General features: G+C 44.5%; 1 protein-coding gene across 24 annotated transcripts in view; it reads right to left on the minus strand.

The window, feature by feature from the left end:
• Positions 1 to 14090: 14090 nt before the first annotated feature.
• Positions 14091 to 20698, minus strand: part of ubr4 (ubiquitin protein ligase E3 component n-recognin 4) — a 44460-nt gene continuing 37852 nt past the window's right edge. For all 24 annotated transcript variants that reach the window (XM_079589274.1, XM_079589270.1, XM_079589267.1 and 21 more), the window contains 17 exons: positions 20145 to 20225; positions 19948 to 20035; positions 19712 to 19839; positions 19527 to 19634; positions 19332 to 19451; positions 19047 to 19237; positions 18776 to 18949; positions 18130 to 18229; positions 17826 to 18044; positions 17620 to 17733; positions 17391 to 17533; positions 17173 to 17298; positions 16889 to 17083; positions 16572 to 16796; positions 15681 to 15771; positions 15407 to 15569; positions 14091 to 15303 (listed from right to left, as the gene is read on the minus strand). In XM_079589274.1, the coding sequence (XP_079445400.1) occupies positions 15239 to 15303; positions 15407 to 15569; positions 15681 to 15771; positions 16572 to 16796; positions 16889 to 17083; positions 17173 to 17298; positions 17391 to 17533; positions 17620 to 17733; positions 17826 to 18044; positions 18130 to 18229; positions 18776 to 18949; positions 19047 to 19237; positions 19332 to 19451; positions 19527 to 19634; positions 19712 to 19839; positions 19948 to 20035; positions 20145 to 20225 (2331 nt within the window). In that variant the 3' untranslated portion in view covers positions 14091 to 15238. The remainder of the gene's footprint in view (positions 15304 to 15406; positions 15570 to 15680; positions 15772 to 16571; positions 16797 to 16888; positions 17084 to 17172; positions 17299 to 17390; positions 17534 to 17619; positions 17734 to 17825; positions 18045 to 18129; positions 18230 to 18775; positions 18950 to 19046; positions 19238 to 19331; positions 19452 to 19526; positions 19635 to 19711; positions 19840 to 19947; positions 20036 to 20144; positions 20226 to 20698) is intronic.

Raw genomic sequence — 20698 nt, forward strand, 5'->3', positions numbered from 1 at the left:
TTTCTTTTTTGATAACTTTTATAGCTTAAATGAATTAATACTCAGAGAATCCATGGCTAGCTACTTGTGTTTTTGTGCCTTTCCTTTTCCACCAAAAGGATGTCACTTCCTAGAGGAAGGCTTTTATTAGTTAAAGGAATATAACAGGTTGAAAGTAATATTGTCATACAATGAGTTGATAACCAATGTAAAACATTTTTTAAGAAAACATGTTTCGTTTTGATTATAGAAATGAAACCATGAAAGGAAAACCACTCAAACCCAAGTAGTGAACAAATGCACCCCTAGATTTTCTTAATGATGATTTAAAGGTGCAGTAAGCGATTTGTTTAAATACACTTGTACACAATACACAATCAGCTGTAAAGGGCGTATACTCATTAGAGGGGAGGTGCCTGTGTTGCATAAGGCCCCGATCACACCTGACGCGTTTTTTGCAGTGAGAGGCGCCTTTTTTCAATTGTTTTCCTATGGCAGTGAGCATTCTGCGCGCGGTTTATGCGCCCCAGGCACCTCGCGTTTTACCGCCCGCTGCGCCTCGCGTTTTTGAAGTTGAAAACAAATCAACTCGGAGCGGAAAAAGTGCCCGACGTCTTTGCGTTTTTCCCCACTGTCCAATTGAATGAATGGAGAGGCGGGCCATCTGTTGTGGTGATGAAAGCTACAGTTGCCTTGAACACCCGGAGAGTGCGATAGAGGATAAACTTGTGGTGCTCTCGCAGGTTACCAGGAGCTAACGACTTCATGGACCGTAAATACCACAATGTTAACATAAAGTAAATAAAAAGCTGATTTGACGTTTACTTGACTGACAGGACAGCTGTTTCGGTGGTTGCCTAGCAACATAAAAAACAAAGCGCACTGCTCGTTCTGTGTGATTGGCCAGTGCTGTGTGCTGTGCGCCTCGCGTTTTTGAACCTGAAAAACGTGTCAGGTGTGATCGGGGCCTAAGGCTTGTTCGACTTCATGCAGCTCTGTGCAGACCGATCGGCGGCTGACTAGAAGTAGTGCATGCCGGTTAGAAATTTTGTCCTATTTGAGACAGCGCCAACACCACGTGATTGTGACATATGGTATCAAAGTACTGCAAGAGCGTTTCGAGAACAGCCGGAGAACTCACCCAGCGCAGCTTCTTAAGAGCGGCTGCAAGAGCGCTGATGACGAGACAGCTGTTTCACGATTGGCCGGATTCACCGCATGACAACGATTCGTGTTTAAGATAGTATAAGCTTATGTTGAACTTTATTCTTGTACAAACAGACGCTGTATTAAAGCTACAATATGCTACAGACATGGTGGGACTCAGCCGCGTGGACTTCATTTTCAAGCACGACACCCAGGCCCCCAACAACGTCCCCCCACCTCTACAGAAAGCGTTCACGGGACCACTGACGCGGAAGGGTTGACAGTGGGCTGTTTCACGGATAGTCACCTGGATCATTGGAGATCAATAACAAAATACCATGTCGACAGGGTACCGTATACAGTTTCGCTGTAAACTTCCTGTTCATACTGTGGTGAGACGTGCAATAGTTCACAATCCACACCAGTTAGAGGCACATGCACACGAAGTTCAGATGTTGTTGCGCAAGGGTGACATAGAATTAGTCGACCCCCAAGTTCATCCTGGGGGATTTTTGTCCATTTATTTTCTGGTTGCAAAAAAAAATGGCGGGTTTCGACAGATATTAGATCTAAGAAATCTGAATTGGTTTCTAAAGTTTTTGCTGTTACGAATGCTATGAACAACCGATGTGTTACAGGTCGTTATGCCACAAGATTAGTTTCGTCTAGTTTCATGTTCCAATTGTTCCAGAACACAGGCGATTCCTTCGATTTGCATTCATGGATCAAATATTTCAGTTCAGGGTTCTTCTGTTTGGCCTGGCTCTGGCACCAAGAGTTTTCTCAAAGTTTCTCTAGGCAGCGTTGGAACCACTCCAGAGGTCTGGCATGAGAGTGTTGCCATACCTGGATGACTGGCTTGTCTGTGCAGCATCACCCCACCAACCAATCCAGCAGCCATATCACCCTGTAGCCCAAGACTGGTTGCCCACTGAAGCTAAGCAGGGCTGAGCCTGGTTAGTACTTGGATGGGAGACCTTCTGAGAAAACCAGGTTGCTGCTGGAAGAGGTGTTAGTAAGGCCAGCAGGGGTGCTCCCCCTGTGGTCTGTGTGGGTCCTAACACCTCAGTGTAGTGACGGGGACACTATACTGTCAAAGAGCACCGTCCTTCGGATGAGATGTTAAACCGAGGTCCTGACTCTCTGTGGTCACAAAAAATCCCAGTCTTTCGAAAGAGTAGGGGTGTAACCCCGGCATCCTTGCCAAATTTGCCCAGTGGCCTCTGTCCATCATGGCCTCCTAATCATCCCCATTATACTAATTGGCTTCATCACTCTGTCTCCTCTCCACCAATAAGCTGGTGTGTGGTGGGCGTTCTGGTGCAATATGGCTGCCGTCGCATCATCCAGGTGGATGCTGCACATTGGTTGTGGTTGAGGAGATTCCCCCTTTGTCCCCTTGGAATTATAAGGTTCTATCTGACATTTTTGTCAAAATTGAGTTATTCACATATTCTTATTCTGTGACAACTTATTTACACTATGTGATGTTGTTTTTTAAGTTGTGTACATTTTGGATCTTTTTATTTAGAAAACAAAAAGGTTCTTTCTACACAGTCGAATGGAATGCAAAAACTTCAAAGCTCAATATCTCAAAACCAGTCAGAATGCAGTTAGAACCTTATAATTCCAAGGTGGCGCCTTATATGTAAAGCGCTTTGAGTGTCGAGAAAAGCCTTATATATGTGGTGATGTGATTAGCCATCATGGGGTTAATTCCCAAATATGGCGTTTCCGCGAGGATAAAAAGAGATGCGACGGACATCTGGGTGAGCGTTTATTCCGTTTTGGGGAAGTGACGTCACTTTCGGGGCGCCGTTTTCGGTTCAGGAGGTAAGGGCTTTCTGTGTCTAACGCATCTTGAATGTTCGGATTAGGAAGGGTGATTTTGGGACTCGTTTACTTTGCAGTGCGGCAGAGGAGACTGGCAGACATGAGAGGCAAACAGATATCACTACGAGTTTTTCTTTATTAGCACGCTATTGAGTGCATTGAGCACCGTGAGTCATTTACCACAGGTATGTGATATTCTCTTATGCCTAAGCTAACGATTAAAGTGGGAGGATCATCTCCTTAACTTAATGTTATATTTTAACAGCGATACAAGCGTGGAGGTGTTGCAGCAGGCTTGGCAGACCTTGAAGATTGGCAGACGCTGTCGGCTCACGCTAGGGTTGCCAACTGTCCCGAATTAGGCGGGACGTCCCGTATTTTGAGCCTAATTGATTTGTCCCGTACGGGACCTCACTTGTCCCGTTTTTTACTACTACGCTGATCTAACCACTGATACAACAGCAGCGAGCAGGGCTGATCACGACACTTGAGAATGATCACCGTCGCTGACAGACACACACACCCAACACGTCACACCTAACCTATCATGATCATCCAATCACAGCCCCCCTCCTCTCACGCGCATCAGTATACGTTGTAAATGCGCCAATTCCTCCACACACACACAAAAAAAGTCGATAATCGATTTGGCATGTGGATAAAATATGGATAAACCTGCAAAAAAGAAAAGACTGTGCAGCTACAATAAAAATTGGGAGGTAAGAATGTGAAGCATTTATTCATAAGCATTTATTCCCCACCACTGTTTGTGTGCACAGAAGTTGCATGTTCTGAGTCTGCTATTTGATTCCTATTTGATGCTGCAAAAATACAGCATACAGACGCTATGTTATTTTTAGTTTGTCACATGCAAGATTAACATGAATTTTTCTAACCTATAGTGAAGGAGTCACAAGTTTTTTGTCTTAGTCTTTTAATTGAACCATTACCTATTACCTTTACTATTTGTCTGTGTTAACACTGCTGTAAATGAACAAACTAAGATTAAACCTACTGTACTTGCCATGGCACGAGAGTTATGTATTAATATTTTATTAAGTTAGCTATCATTATGACAAATGGCTAAAAATCATACACTGTATTTTCGCACAAAACCAGCCCACCTTTTGTCCCTCATTTCATAGTGACAAAGTTGGCAACCCTAGCTCACGCTACTTACTGACTGTTTGTTTACGTGTGATATTAAACGACCCTGAAGTGGATGGGGTGGCGTTTCACGTATAAATTACCGTGCTCGCCCTCATTTCCGTCTCTTGCTCAAACTGTCTACTTTTATCTGAGAAGCTGTATTCTATTTCAACCAAGGGGGTAATCCATCCGCCGGAAACTGAAGCCTCCGCGGGCGCCGCCATTGTAGCAGAACTTCACCTGCTGTTAGCATTCCATTGACTCCCATTCATTTTTGCGTCACTTTGACAGCGAATAACTTTACATCTGAGGCGTCCAAAGACTCCATTTGTCCATTATTTATTTCTAAAGAAACTCGACAATGTATAAAAGGCTCCATTACCTTGTACCTTACGTTATGGCCCCGTAGAAGCAGTTTTTGTAAAAATAGGCTAACGATTGCGTCATAACTCACGCGACTCTCTGTCGCACTGTAGAGAAATTACCGTATAGACCGGCGTAGAAGTTCGCAGGCAATCGGGGGAACGTGGAGGCATTAAGTCCGATAAAGTGAAGGGAGTAGCCCACAGAGAGTGATAAAGTTGATCCTGCTGCTAGCTCGTGGACAGCTAATACTCACGCTCTCCGTCTCTGCGAGATTCGGAAGGGAATGATTCAGATTTCTCTCCGCACAGCTACTAGAATACTGACAGCTGTCAGACACGTTGCTCACGTGTTCAAGCTCAGTTTGAGCCTGCGCAGTTCGCCTGGCGATCAGGAAGTGAGTGCTTCAAATGGGCTTCACTTTTCTCCGTTGAAGTCTATGGGGTCGCTGTGTCCATCTTATATACTGTCTATGATTTCAACAGACTGCTTCCATCCGGTTGTGGATTGTATTCAAGTCGATCGAAACACGCGTCGAACGTACAGCCGGCCTGGATATTTCTAAAATTGATCCTTAATGTGACAGTATTCCTCGACTGTTGAACTGAGGTTGGGGGGGAAATAATTGCACACTGACAAATTCTCTATGTCACCCTTGTATTTATATAGTTTATATATGGGTGTTTAAGCCGAATTCTGCATTCATTATGGTGTGATGAACTGATCTACTGTTTGTGACATTGTCGCTCATTTCTCTGTCAGGAAGTTTGTGGGGTGGTCTAGAATCTCCCACTAACGTGCTGAGCACGGTCATTACAGAGAAACTGGCCTGTTTGGCCGTGCGGGTGATTTGTATATGCTTCTTTGACAACCTTGATGTGAGAGTGCATGTTTCGTGTATTATTTTTTTGTATTTGAATATTCTTTGTTTTCTCCCTTCAGAATCTGGGGCCATTCGTGGTTCCTGAAGTCTTCTGGGTGTGGTGGTGGTTTGATTGACAGTCTGCAGTGTTCACAGTGAGTGTTGTGAGAGAGCACGAGTGGTTGCAGTGTTGATCTGATATCCAGGACAAATTCCCCAGGTTCTGAAGTGGTGTGTGTGTGTGTGTGTGTGTGTGTAATGTGTGACGTGTCTGGTTTTAAGATTCTTTATTAAAAAGTGTGTTTAGTAAATTATGTTTTTTTGAATAAACTGTTTGTACTTTCACCATTGTCTGGTATCTGACTCAGCCATTGCGTACCTGTGTGCTTTATGTACTCAAACTATTTATGGGTTCCCGGATTACATCCGGGTGGCGTAGTCGGAATTCACCTAAAGTCTCAAACTGCCACATTTGGCGTATAGTCGGCAGGGTGTTGTGGCTGTCGGACAGATTCAGACACAGTGATTGTTTTTTTTTTTTCGTTTGTTTTTGTGTGTGTTTTGTACGAGTGGTGACAATACAGTGGATTTGCCTGGTAAGTGCCCCCCCCCCTATAGTATTTAATTATGGAGGCTGAATTACAGGAAATGAGGGAGCTTGTGATTCAGTTAAAGGCTGACAATGAGAGACTGCGACAGGAGCGGGCACCGGTTGAGTTGCTTGATCCTGGCGCAGCCTCTGGTGGTGCTTCGCGACCGGTAACACCTAGTTCCGTCGACTCAAATGTTGGTACCGTCGAACGCTTCGTGTTCGTGCCGCGAGAACGCCGTTGTCCAAAATTCAACGGTAGATCTGGTATAGGCGTTGAAGAATGGATCGAAGAAGCAGAGGCGTGTATGCGCATACGGACCATGACTGTTGTTGAAAAAGCTTTCTTTTTGTTCGATCATCTCGAAGGAGAGGCTAGAGACGAAATTAAATATCGACCAAGTAGGGATAGAGATGACCCAATAAAAATAATTTCAGCACTGCGCGAGCTGTATGGTTGTGCAGTATCGTATGTTGCACTTCAAGAGGCTTTTTACTCGCGGCGACAATTGGAGGGAGAAACTTTACAAGAATTTTCCCTCGTACTTTTGGGTCTGTTCGATAAACTTAAACAACAGTCACCGCATGCTATTTTGAATGCAGATGTCATAGTGAGGGATCAATTCATTGAATGCGTGTTGGATAATGCGTTACGCCGAGAATTAAAACAGCTAGTGCGGCGTCAGCCTGCTGCAACACTTTTGGAGGTTCGAAAGGAAGCCATTCGCTGGGAACGAGAGGGGATGCCAGGCGGTGCTAGGGGCCGGAGTCAATCGGCACCTTTGGTGCACGGGAATCAATTTGGGGTTCAAGGCGATATGGGGATAAATTCCGAACATGGGAGGCGTTCATCAGAATTAGGTGAATTACGGGAAATGTTGCAGCAGCAGCAAAAGCAAATTGATCAACTTACTCAGGTTCTAGCCCGTAGCCAAAGCCCCCAGTTTCGCGGTCGTTCACCACGTTTTGCATCCCTGGTTTGCCGACGGTGTCAGCAGCCTGGTCATTTTGCTCGAGATTGTACTCGGCAATTTCACCCTCCTGGCCCTCCAACTCATCCCCCCGTTGACTCGTTATCCAGCGGCATGAGGTCTGGCTTCTCCAACCCGTCGGAAAACTAGTCCCCACCGGGCTGCAGAGCCACAGTCCGGTTGGGTTTACGAATGGCTCTCGTATCTTTTCTGATGGTCTCTCCACGTCGCGTCTAGTCTCCTCTTGCCCACACCTTGTTGTTACGATCGGGGGTGTCTCAGTGCCCTGCCTGATAGATACTGGCTCCATGGTATCAACCATTACAGAGAGCTGTTTTAGGTCGTGTTTTGAACCATGGGGCCAGGATCGGTTGCAGTCATGCCACTGGTTGCGCCTCAGAGCCGCCAATGGACTGGAAATTCCATACATTGGGTATATGGAATTAGACATTGGACTGTGTGGTCGCACCGTATCCGGTTGTGGAATACTGGTAGTTCGCGACCCCCCAGGCGCTAATCCGAGTACTCCGGGTATTCTGGGGATGAATGTTCTTAGTCGTTGCTATAGTGAGCTCTTCGGACAACACGGAGCAGCCTTATTCGATCTACCATTAGTAGCGCGGGATGCGGGATTATCCCAGGCCTTCCAAGCCTGTCAAAAAGTGGATGGCGTTCTTCCATGCGGAGGTAATACCAAAATCCGTGGCCGTCGAGTGTGTCGGGTTCCCGGTGGCACTCTGAAATTTGTAGCTGCTACGTGCTCGTCCGTGTTTAGTGGTAAGACCGTGTTATTTGAGCCCCTTGAGACCGGGTTACCCGTGGGCTTATTAGCCTCTCCGTCTTTAGTGCGCGTGAGCGGGGGTACAGTTTTGGTACCCGTGGTTAATGTCGGTCTAATTGACGCGGTTTTATATCCTACAACAATCCTAGGTAAGCTGCAGGAGGTGTATTTTGTGGATCCTCCGGTAGGGTTGAAGGAGGTTTCGACTGATACTGCTAGGCTCGTAACCTGTGATGGGATTGCTGTGTCAGAGGTGGGATGCGTTGACAAGGTAGAACTGCAAGGGTTGTCGGACGAAGAGCAGGAACAGGTAAGGGCTCTCCTTTGGGAGTTCCAGAGTGTGTTCTCCACTGGCGAGGGAGACCTTGGTTGCACTAACCTGTTGTCTCACGACATCCCTCTATTGGATGAAACTCCAGTCCGACAACGCTATAGACGAATCCCCCCATCGGAATATGAGTTGGTTAAGACCCATATTGGTCAGCTTTTGGATGCACAAGTGATCAAGGAGAGTTGCAGTCCATATGCCTCCCCGGTAGTATTAGTAAAGAAGAAGGACGGTAGCCTGCGCTTATGCGTAGACTACCGTCAACTCAATTCTAAGACTCGAAGAGACTCGTTTCCGTTGCCCCGAATCGAGGAAACATTGGATTCTTTAACAGGGGCCCGCTGGTTCACTACATTAGATCTGGCCAGCGGGTACAATCAGGTCCCTGTTACTGAATCCGATCGCTATAAGACCGCCTTTTGCACACCCTTTGGGTTATACGAATGGAATCGTATGCCCTTTGGCCTGTGCAATGCACCCGGTACCTTCCAGCGTTTGATGGAGCGGCTCTTTGGCGACCAGCGTCATCAGGCTGTCTTATTGTATCTTGACGACATTATCGTGTACTCCTCATCGGTCCAATCCCAGCTGCAGAGGTTGAGGATGGTGCTGGCTCGCCTGCGAGCCGCTGGCCTCAAAGTGAAGCTGGAAAAATGCGCGTTCTTTAAGGAAAAGGTGCAGTACTTGGGACATGTCATATCGTCCCAGGGAGTGGCTACGGACCCAGGAAAGGTGGAGGCCGTAGCACAGTGGCCTTGTCCTAAGACTGTGTCAGAGCTGCGGACCTTTCTGGGGTTTGTTAGCTACTATAGGCGGTTTGTAGAAGGGTTTGCTCAGGTAGCAGCTCCGTTACATCGGCTGGTAACTGAGGCAAATAAGGGGAAGGGGAGTAGTCGGAGGCAGGAATTAGCGCCATGGTGGTCAGAACAATGCGATCAAGCGTTCCACACTTTGAAGCAGAAACTCACTACCGCGCCGGTTCTTGCTTATGCGGATTTCAAACTTCCGTTTATCTTAGAGATTGACGCCAGCCATGTAGGGCTGGGGGCAGTGCTTTCACAAGAGGTCGATGGTAAGGTGAGGCCAGTGGCTTATGCTAGCCGAAGTCTTCGACCAGCAGAGCGTAATACTGCCACATACAGTTCGATGCGGCTTGAGTTTTTGGCCTTAAAATGGGCTATGGGGGAAAAATTCCGCGAATACTTGCTGGGTCATCGATGTATTGTCCGGACCGACAACAATCCACTGAGCCATCTAGCCACTGCAAAATTGGGCGCCACCGAACAGCGATGGGCAGCCGAATTAGCGGCTTTTGATTTTGTAGTGCAGTATCGATCGGGTAGGTCTAATCAAAATGCGGACGCATTATCACGGTTACCTTCGGTGGAACAGTCCACCGGGGATAATAGCCAGTCAGGTATGCTGGTTCCTGAGCTGCTGCGGCGCGCAGCGGGTGTAGGCCCAATTGGATCCACTGCGGTGAGAGCTGTGCAGGCTATGCCAGCTCGATCCGGGCCAGAATTGGTGGCTCTCCAGGAGGAGGACCCGGTTATCAGTGTAGCCCTTAGGTATTGGCGTCAAGGACAAGGCCCAGGGCCCCAGGAGAGACGATTTTTACCTAATCTGGCGTTAATATTACTTCGGCAGTGGGACCGTCTACAAGAACAGGAAGGTCTGGTATATCGAAGGGTCCGTCGTCCCGATGGTGGTGAGGAGGTGCTCCAACTGGTGCTGCCCGCTGTGTTACAAGCGGAGGTACTGACCCAATTACATCAGGGCCATGGGCACCAGGGCATCGAACGCACCCTGGAGTTAGTGCGACAACGATGCTACTGGCCAGGGATGTCTGCTGACGTAACCCAATGGGTACAGCAGTGTGAGCGGTGTCAACAGGCCAAGGGGGCTGCACCAGTTGCTCGGAGTTATATGGCACACTTGTTGGCCTCTCGTCCAAACGAGATCGTGGCCCTTGACTTCACAGTCTTGGAACCCTCTCATTCTGGGCAAGAAAACGTACTTGTGATGACAGACGTTTTTAGCAAGTTTACGATGGCAGTCCCTACTCGGGATCAACAGGCGGAGACCGTGGCCCGTGTCTTGGTGGGTGAGTGGTTTTATAAGTTTGGGGTCCCTGGCCGAATCCATTCGGATCAGGGCCGAAATTTTGAGTCTCGTCTTATTCAGCAGTTGTGTAACCTCTACCAGGTGGACAAGTCCCGCACAACACCATACCATCCAGCCGGCAATGGCCAGTGCGAACGGTTTAACCGTACCTTGCATAATTTGTTGCGGACTTTGCCCACCGGAAGAAAGAGGGACTGGGCATCTTGTTTGCCCCAGGTATTGTTTTGCTATAACACCACTCCCCACCAAGCCACTGGAGAAGCCCCTTACTATTTGATGTTTGGGCAGGAACCTCGATTGCCGGTGGATTTCCTGCTGGGTCGGGTGCAGGAGCCGGTGGCTGGTAGGGTCCACCATTGGGTGGAAGAGCATCAATCCCGGCTTCGAGTAGCTTTTGATGGCGCCCGTGAGCGGTTGCAGGCGGCAGCCCAACATCGTAAGGCTAAGCACGATCGCCAAGTAAGGGAACAGCCATTATCCAAGGGTCAGTTGGTCTATCTGCGCAAGCATGGGTTCGTGGGACGTCATAAGATCCAGGACCTTTGGAGCTCGACGGTATACAAGGTAGTCAAGACTCCACGAGATGGCGGGTCAGTGTATACAATTGCACCGGTACAGGACCTTGAGAAGGTTCGTCATGTTCACCGGGCGTCCTTGAAACCTCGTAATCCGAACAATCCAGCTTGTACCGAGCCCTTAGTAGGGCAGGTCGAACCATCATCCCCTCTGGAGATAGAAGACGAGCTGGATGACGGGGACTTGGCCCGTGTGGTGGTAGCGGCCCCGTCGGGTACTCAAGGAGGTGTAGAGGGGGGTAGAGCCCGCTTGGAGGCCAGGGTCAGCCTAGCTCCGGAAGTGGAAGAATCCACTGGCCAGCCTTTAGTGGGAGGACATGGCGCTGACCCTCGGTTAGAGTCGGAGCCTATAGCTTCGGGGCCGCCCGCTTCATTAGGGGATGCCCCAAGAAGAACGGGCCGTGTTGGGGCAGGTCAGCACTCCAATCGGCACCACTTGCCGCGAGCGGCAGGAAGTGAAGTCCATCAGATTTCTGCCAGTTCTGGTTTGGACCTGGTCTGGTTCAGACCGTGGGACCAGTAGTTTTTTTCTCATCGTCGGGACTACGATGATTAATGGGGGGGTAGATTGTGGTGATGTGATTAGCCATCATGGGGTTAATTCCCAAATATGGCGTTTCCGCGAGGATAAAAAGAGATGCGACGGACATCTGGGTGAGCGTTTATTCCGTTTTGGGGAAGTGACGTCACTTTCGGGGCGCCGTTTTCGGTTCAGGAGGTAAGGGCTTTCTGTGTCTAACGCATCTTGAATGTTCGGATTAGGAAGGGTGATTTTGGGACTCGTTTACTTTGCAGTGCGGCAGAGGAGACTGGCAGACATGAGAGGCAAACAGATATCACTACGAGTTTTTCTTTATTAGCACGCTATTGAGTGCATTGAGCACCGTGAGTCATTTACCACAGGTATGTGATATTCTCTTATGCCTAAGCTAACGATTAAAGTGGGAGGATCATCTCCTTAACTTAATGTTATATTTTAACAGCGATACAAGCGTGGAGGTGTTGCAGCAGGCTTGGCAGACCTTGAAGATTGGCAGACGTGTTGATCTGATATCCAGGACAAATTCCCCAGGTTCTGAAGTGGTGTGTGTGTGTGTGTGTGTGTGTGTGTGTGTGTGTAATGTGTGACATGTGTGACGTGTCTGGTTTTAAGATTCTTTATTAAAAAGTGTGTTTAGTAAATTATGTTTTTTTTGAATAAACTGTTTGTACTTTCACCATTGTCTGGTATCTGACTCAGCCATTGCGTACCTGTGTGCTTTATGTACTCAAACTATTTCTGGGTTCCCGGATTACATCCGGGTGGCGTAGTCGGAATTCACCTAAAGTCTCAAACTGCCACATATAAATGTAATGAATTATAATTAATTATTAATTAAGCAGTGGATCAAGCACATTAATCCGTCTACTCAGACCTGTCTGACGATGGCTCATTCAAAAACGTCTGTGTCCAATAGGAGACAAATACAAGAAAATCAGAGTCACACATTGTTGTATGTGAGCCCTAGCATCTGGTCACAGGAGTTTCTCGTCAGAGGAGTACCATTGGAAGTACCACCTGCACAGTGGAAGGTCATAAGGACGGGTGTCAGTCTTCTCGGACGAGCCTGGCACTTGCAGTTCTCGCTTGGAGAGGGTTTCTGCTCACAGAACACACCAATGTCCTAAAGTTGACAGCGTTGTTTCTTACACTTCTTCACTTTCAAACTGTTCTCAGGGGAAAACAATGTTTTGGTGTGCACAGACAACAAGGTGACTGTTTTTTATATCAACCATCAGGGAGGCACAAGGTCACAGAGTGCGCTTCAGGTAGCTCACAACCGGCTTATTTGGGCCCAGGTCAATCTGCTGTCCATCCAAGCAGTTTATCTACCAGACCGCGGGTCGCAGGGAGATTGGACTCTACACTCAGAAGCGGTGCTAATGATATGGAGGACGTATGGCGCAGCGGTAGATGTGTTCGCGGACAGTCAAACGTCTCACTGCCCTCGTTGGTTTTCCCTGATGGACGAACTGGGATCTTTGGGTCTGGATACATTAGCCCACGACTGGCCAGACTTGACACTATTTGCTTTCCCCCCAGTTACCACTGATTTGGAGGACTCTTTGCAGAGTGCGTGACTCCGGCTATCGTCTGCTGTTAGTGGATCCTTATTGGCCTGCAAGGCCATGCATGGTTTTAGACTCTGTTTTCACTGATAATAGGACCATCTTGTCATCTGCCCAACAGACCAGACCTCCTGAGCCTGCTAGAAGGAAGAGTTTGGCACCCACATCCAGATCAGTTGAAACTGTGGGTGTCGTGATCAAGGCCACCAGAACTCTCTTGGAGTGTTCAGAGGACCAGGCAGGGACACTGTTTTGAGTACACGTGCGGCATCCACGCAAAAGTTGTATGCTTGTAAATGGAAGATGTTCTCTGACTGGTGTTCTAGCCGTGATGTTGATCATCACTGCTCAGTTGGATGCATTTTGGATGTTCTGCAACTTCTTTTGGAACTTGGGCGTTCTACATCCACACTAAAGGTGTATGTGGAGGCTTTAGCAGCTCACGATCAGAGTTTAGTGACTTTTCACTTGGGTCTGACTGGCTGATTGTTGCTTTTCTGAAAGGAGCTAATCGTCTGTGTCCTCTATTCACGGTCATTCTACGTGCTTTGGCAACATATTGGGCAGCGTTCAGAGGAGTATCGCCTTCTGAAATTTGTTCTGCAGCAACTTGGGGTTCAGCCTGCACATTTCTACAGATTAAATGTGACTTCCTTGCCAGCGGTGTGCGCTGCAGTGTATCTGCCTGCCTGGATGTTTCGCAAGGTGATTCCTCGTGACTGCGTAGGTATTCGTCTTCCACTAGTGCTTTCAGCACTGCATCTGACGGTCTGGAGCAAAAGGAAATGAAACGCTGGTTACGAACGTAACTGTGGTTCTATGACTAAGTGGAAGACCGCCAGAGTCTCTGGTCATTCGGCATCGCAAGAATGATCTAGAGAACGATTTGATGTGTTAAGTGGTTATTATAGCCGAAGACATCATGAGTCACGAGGTGACAAATGTATTATTCGACTCTCGGTCAAGCGTGAGGGATTTTCTACTAGTGCCTCCCTCTGGCAGTCTTCCACTTAGACATAGAATATGAATTTTTGGTAATAAAAAAAAAAAAAAAAAAAAAAGCTGAAATAAAATTATATAAAATATATTACAACTAACTAAAATAAGTTTGTTGAGGTACTAAACAATAAAAGAAACCTAAATGGAAATAAAAACTATTATTAAAATCACAAAAGCTTTACTAAAACTTAAAATAAAACTGAAAATATAAATTAAAATATTGAATGCAATACTAGCATATACATATTACTAAAACAACATTGCTTGTGTGACACATTGAGTCAGATATGGTATTCTTACACCTTTATTAAGTTGAGCTAATTCAAAAAGCAGACATTCAGCAACAGTTGAACATTGTAGCAGCGGGAATAGGCGAATAAACACTAAGTGGGTTTTCTTGTTTTCTTATTTTTTAACAAACTTCACACCATGCATTCAGCTCAAGAACACCCTATCGCAGGTGTTTATATTGTAAGAATAAACTTAAAATCACTGAGACTCTTCTCAGTGGCACCTTGCTTACCAGAGGCACAACTTGCTCTGGGAAAAATGTTTAATCTGCGGAATATTATTGAGTGAATTACCGTCACATGGAAGACAAAACGAAAAATAAATTTAGTATTGTGATTTTGATCAAAACACAATAACACAACCAGAAAAACAAAGTGGAAAAAGGCTCCCAAAATAAATATGCAGGCCCTTTTTTATTCTCTTTATCTTTGCGTTTCATTGTTGATGCAGGTAAACCTTTTACAAATCAGAAAGTATTTCCATTTCACGGGAATAACACATTAAACAAGCTTTCATCTCACTCTTTAACCATTTACACATGGAAAACAATCATCACACATTTTCATCGCATCAGAACCAGTGTCAGGCTTCGCCTTTCTTACAAACTGCAAAACAATTCATAGAACACCACTGCAAAAAAAAGAAAAGAAAAAAAAAAGACAGAACAAGACAATGAGAGATTAGTTCACATTTGAGAGAATCTGTAACTCTTAGTTAATTTAGAACTCGAGTCAAAAAACAAACAAAATCACAAAGGGAAAAACAAATGCCATCAAGGTTGTTTATGAAATAATTCCCAACCGGATTACCTGCAACATTTCAGATTAAAACAGAATGGTGTGTTTGTGTGTATTAGGTGTTACAATTGTAGAATAAATGCGCAATAACTTGTCACTTTGTTGTTTAGGAGAGAGTTATAACTGAATGAACCCACGCGGAGATCAGGAGAAGAAGTGGAGGTGAATGAGTGTGTATGCGAGCTGATGGAAGTTTTAGGAGCCTGGGCCCCGATTGAAAGGTGTCCCTTTGGAGTTGCGAATAGCTGGGTCCGGGTAGCGGACAGACTCCATGTTTAAGGAACACCTGCACTGGACAGAGCGGTCACGAGTCCATAAAGTGAGGTGCATAAATGTGTGCCATCAGGGCACAGAGTTCAACAGGTCCAGCAGGAAGGCGTCAGGGTCTGGGATTTCTGACAGAAGTCCTGGAAAGAGAGTCAGTACAAGAGATTAATATTCTGTCTGTACAGCCACATTATTTTACAGCTTGACAGTGAGAGAGCTTTGTGTGTGTTCAAAATGTCTGACCTACGACATCCAGGAACTCTGAGAAGGATTCAGCAGGCATGAGTTCATCCTGGAAAGACCTCAACACCCTTTCTGAAGCCTCATAGATAGGCATGTCATTGTGCCTTATGTACTCTGCGAGCGAGAAGGACCAGCCTCCTTCTGTGTTGCTGGTGGGCACTTTCTGTTGTAGGAACATAGCAGATAACATTAGATTTCATGGAAACACACACTTATTACACATCATGCTTACAGGAGTCAGAAAGAGGGGAAAAATATCCTCGTATTATCATACCCTAAACATATCATAGATAAGATCCACCAGACCCCAGAAGAGAAGCGGCGAGCGGTAAACAGCATACTCCTTTACTGCTTTGTCAGTGAGCCTGAAATGATAAAAATGCAATCATGTATCAATTCAAATGCAATTAAATCACATTAAACAGTGATTCTGACTATCAAATCAGGAATAGCCATTAAAAAAAAATATTTCTGTATACATAAATTGTATAATTTATACAAAAACAAAACATGTTTTAATTTTATGGTCCCACTTTATATTAAGTGGCTTTAAGTACTATGTACTTACATTGAAATTCATAATTTGATACAATGGATTTATTGTGTATATACATGTTTTTACATTGTACTTTTATTTTTAAAATACCTGCATGTAATTACAGCTGTAATTAATGTATGTAATTACATTTGTAATTACACAGTTGACCCTTCCCTTACACCTTAACCCACGCTTAAACTTAACCATACCACCACACCTGTCCCTAACCTTACCCATATCACACCTCAATAGGCGCAATAGTGTTTTACAAAACTTGAACACAATAAGTACATTGTACTTATTTTTCGATGTAAGTACATAGTACTTAAAGCCACTTAATATAAAGTGGGACCAGATATAATAAAAGTGCAAAAATGTACAAACAATAATACAGAGGCCTGAAACAATCTGACACACCCAGTCCAAGCCATGCCTGATATAATCTTGCATCAATCCTCTAGGCATACTATAGTCTAGCTTTAAGCCAACATAAGCACTTTGAGTGAGCACAAAACACTTGCCAAATCCAAAAATACACACCTAAGCATGTCAAGCACAGCACACACTTATAAAAGCTCTTAAATGTTCAAGCTCTGACACGTGCAGAGTCATGCTTCGTTCCCTTACTTGTTAGCACCCCCTGGTGAGACTTTGCGGGCATGAGAGGTGACCAGCAGCCTGCGCAGGAAGTCAACACGTGTAGTCCTCCAGCGCTCAGGTGGTAAGATGTGCATGGCCAATATAGTGAAGTAGTGCGGCCCGTCCACCTCGTACGAAGTCTCCATCCACTTCTCACCAGGCTGCTCTAAGAAGCTCTGTAGATTCTTTTCCTCTCGTGATGTGGCCCTTGTTCTATGGAGGAAGTCAGAAGAAAAAAAAAAAGCTTAAAAACTGTAACATGTCAAAATGCATTGGAATTTAAATCTCATCTTTGATAAACGTACGTGTTGAGGACGTAAAGAACTGTGTGAATGATGTAAGGGATGAGGTGGATGTTGCTCTCGCGGCCTCCTCCTCCTGTGTCCACGCTAAAGGATTGCTCCATTGCAAAGCGCAGGAACAGCAGCTTGGTATCATGAATGTTGAGCTGGTATGTGGGTTCCCTTTGCCCTGTGCACTCTTGCAGATATGTGTTGTGCCTGCAACAGTACAAAACAAGGATATATTCTTGTAGATATTCAGGGAGTACATCTTTTACTCATTTAAACTGGATGCAAGAATGACGTACCTTGCCAGGCAGGTGGCAAAGGCAGATTCGGGTACGTGTGGCCCCCATACTGGTAGGAGCCCATTGCACTTTGTGTTGGCATTCTGTAGTGCCGCACTTTCCCATTCCTCACGCCCTCTGGCAAGCCTGATTCAGACACACAGAGAAAATTAGAAACCAAGCAAGACGACTAAACCTTCCTTGATCAAATCCATTGTATTCACGGTAATTTCACGCACCTGACAGCAGCAAGGTGACAGTCATAGTGGACTATGTTAAAGTGTGAGACAGTGCTGTAACCCTGTTGCTTGCGGGGTTTGTTCTCAAACTCCTCAAGGGACACGCGCTTCGTAAATGTGTAGATGCCCAGAACTTTGGTAGGCTGTGGAGTACAAAATATGAAGAGGCTGAACATTAACAACACAACAACCTACAGTAAAACGGAATGTAATTGGTAGAGAAACAGACCTGGAACTTGTAGCCCTCTCTACAAATACAGCAAGTCAAGCCAGGTTCTTCTATGAGCTCCTCCATCTGTTTAAGCAGGGATGTCTTAGTCACCACTTGGCCCTTCTCATTGGTCTGAAACAAAAGCAAAAAAATGGAAATATTTCAATTCAAAGACTTTTTTTTCTGGTTTAAACATTAAGCTTCTATCTATATATGCAACTCACTGTCATTCCCAGCGTGCCGAGAGCTTTCTGCCTCATCGCCATGGCCATGCGTTTCTTCTCTGCTCGAGTCTCCCTTCGAGCAGCGTCTATCTTTAGGTTAACCTCGGCATGCTCCCTTAGAGCCTCCAGAAGATTCTCTGCTAAAGTGCCGATACCTTCGTCACTGGACACCTGCTCCAGCTTGTGCAAATTGGTTATTGAATCTGTTCCGATTAGCATCTATAACAAGAAGAGGGTTTAAATCATTTTTGTTGTGTGCAGTGCGTATGAAATAATTCTCTCAAATTAGTGGTTAAAGTATTACCTGTGTAGGGGGGTGTTGGGTGGCCAGACCACGCAGCAGTCGAATGATGAACGGAAGGGCTGGGCGAGCAAGGAATTTCTTCCAAACGTCTGCATCCAGGCTACAAAACAATATTTATAGTCAGGGTAATCACTCTGTAAACAGCAATGTTTTTATAAATGGGTAGATAAATATTTAATTGTTTTATATTTGTATTAGTTAAAAAAAATAGGATTAATTATTTTATATTTAATAAAATTCATAAATATAAATAGCTTCTTTTACAATCTAAATCTCTATATATATTATTTATATTTATTTAAATATTTTTATTGGCGACTTTTATATTTTTTATTTACAATATTGTCGTACAGGTCTGGGCGGGTCAGGGTGCGTTAAATACGTTAATAATTTTAACACTATTTTTTCCTTAATCGCACCAAATAAACATGATAAATCAACAGCACTAATATATATATATATATATATATATACACACACACATCTATAAAAATATGTATTTTTGGATATGGATAAAAGTTCATGTTTTATATAAATACATACATCACTAATACTATATTGTATTTATTACACAGTATATTATAAATAATATTATAATTAATACATTAAACTTATAATATACGCGTTATATTTAGACATTTCATACTTCTTAGCACAGGGGATATGTTTCTTCATATAGTCCAGAGCAGTCTGGGTGATGCCCTTCTGTAAGATGAGGTCTTTCAGTTGATGGCCATTACTATTGTTCTTGATTCCTGCAGCTATTTTACAGAAGCAGTCCAGGAAGACCTTGTCATCAGCACTGTGCTCCTCATCATACCTGAATGCGAAAACAAACGGTGTTAAAATCAGCAAACATTCTCCACTGTTTCAAGGAGAAGTCAGTTCTAGGTTATACAGATGGACAAACTCCATACTTATCGAAGTTGCAGCAGGGTTTAAAGCGCTCGACCAGGATGTGCATCTTCTCTAGTTCACCAAAGGACAGGTAAGGGATGATGCGGAGCAGCCCCTGTAGGACACTGGGATTTGAACGCACAAATAACGTGTTGATCTGGTCCAGCAGCATCACCAGCTGGTCCTTATCACCCGTCAGCAGCAGGTTACCCTGGAGGAGAAACAGAAGTGAGCCAGTTGTGTTTAGATCTCTCCTCCATTGTATTTCGTAATATTCATTGCATAAATCAAAATGTCTTGCTGACCTTGTCTTCAGACACAGTCTCAGCATTTGCCTCATCCAGGATGATCTCCATAATACTAAGAACCTGCTCTGCTATGGATGCTCCTCCACTGTCCTTGCTCTCCTGCTCTGCCACCAATGCCTGAAACACAACATCCAATTACAAATATCCTCTTAAGTATTACATTTTATCTCATAAGCACTAGTGCTTACTTACCAGATTCAGCGTGCCCAACATAACATTCAGTGTGTTCATCTCTGGTTTCACCAGCTGCTGTCTGTTGATTTTCACTTTCACACAGTAACTAAACAACTTGAGAAGAACCTACAAAGTAAAACACAATCATTAGAATTGTCTCTGAGGTTTCTAAGGAATCTGTAGGAGGTGAAGTTCATACTCACGGTAAGAAGGTGCCGGCCCTGTTTGAAATCTTTGATTCCAGAGAGCCTGTTCAACATGCACTCTAGACCGCCACACTGCGCCATCACTCCGGCCATCTTATATACCTCCTCATCATCCTCCTCTTCGTCTGCAAAGAGACAAAACACCCATTACAAATAAGAAACATGAGATGAACTAGAGGGGGAAAACAAACTGACAGGAATCTTAAGAAGAAGTCCTACAGCATAACACTTACCTGTTGTTGAGTCCAAAGACTCAATGAACTCCTCTGTTGCATCTCCCAGAAGCCCCCTCATTCTGTAGATGATCCTCATTGGCTCACCCTTTATTGAAAGAAACAATTTTTAAATCATGGTCGAAAAGTAAAAATAATAAAAAAATCATGAATAATAATAAAAATAATAAAAAAGTAAAAGTATCTCTTTAGCTCACCTCATTGGTTGGGCACCAGACCTTCTTATAGACCTCAGCAACAGACAGATCCAGACTAATGATCTTGTTATTGACAAGGAGCTGCAAAGAAAAGTCATGTTTAAAAATTAATGCAGATCAATTTTCAAATAAAAAGTGTTCAAGACAACGAAAAAATCTTTATCTTATCTAGTCTTTATCTTTTAAAAATCATATTGTTTCCCCTGCATGTTTCTAGTTGCACCACGTATTTAGGCATGCCACATTTTCATATATTTATTAAATGTATTAAATACCCATATATAACCAGGGTTGATAAGATTTTAAAAAAATAATAATTCTGAAGTCTAGTATCTTTAATCTAATTTAACTAATTTTAATACCTTTTCAGGATTCTTTGATGAATAGAAAGTTCTAATGAACATTTATTTGAAATATACATTTTTGTAACATTGTCTTTACTACCATCACTTTTGATCAATTTTATGCATCCTTGCTGAATAAAAGTATTCTTCTTACAAAAATAAACTGACCCTATTTTTCTTTTAAAAGGCAGTGTAATTGACCCCAAAACT

Source organism: Phoxinus phoxinus (genome assembly GCF_949152265.1).
Source record: "Phoxinus phoxinus genome assembly, chromosome: 18".
Lineage (NCBI taxonomy): Eukaryota > Metazoa > Chordata > Actinopteri > Cypriniformes > Leuciscidae > Phoxinus > Phoxinus phoxinus.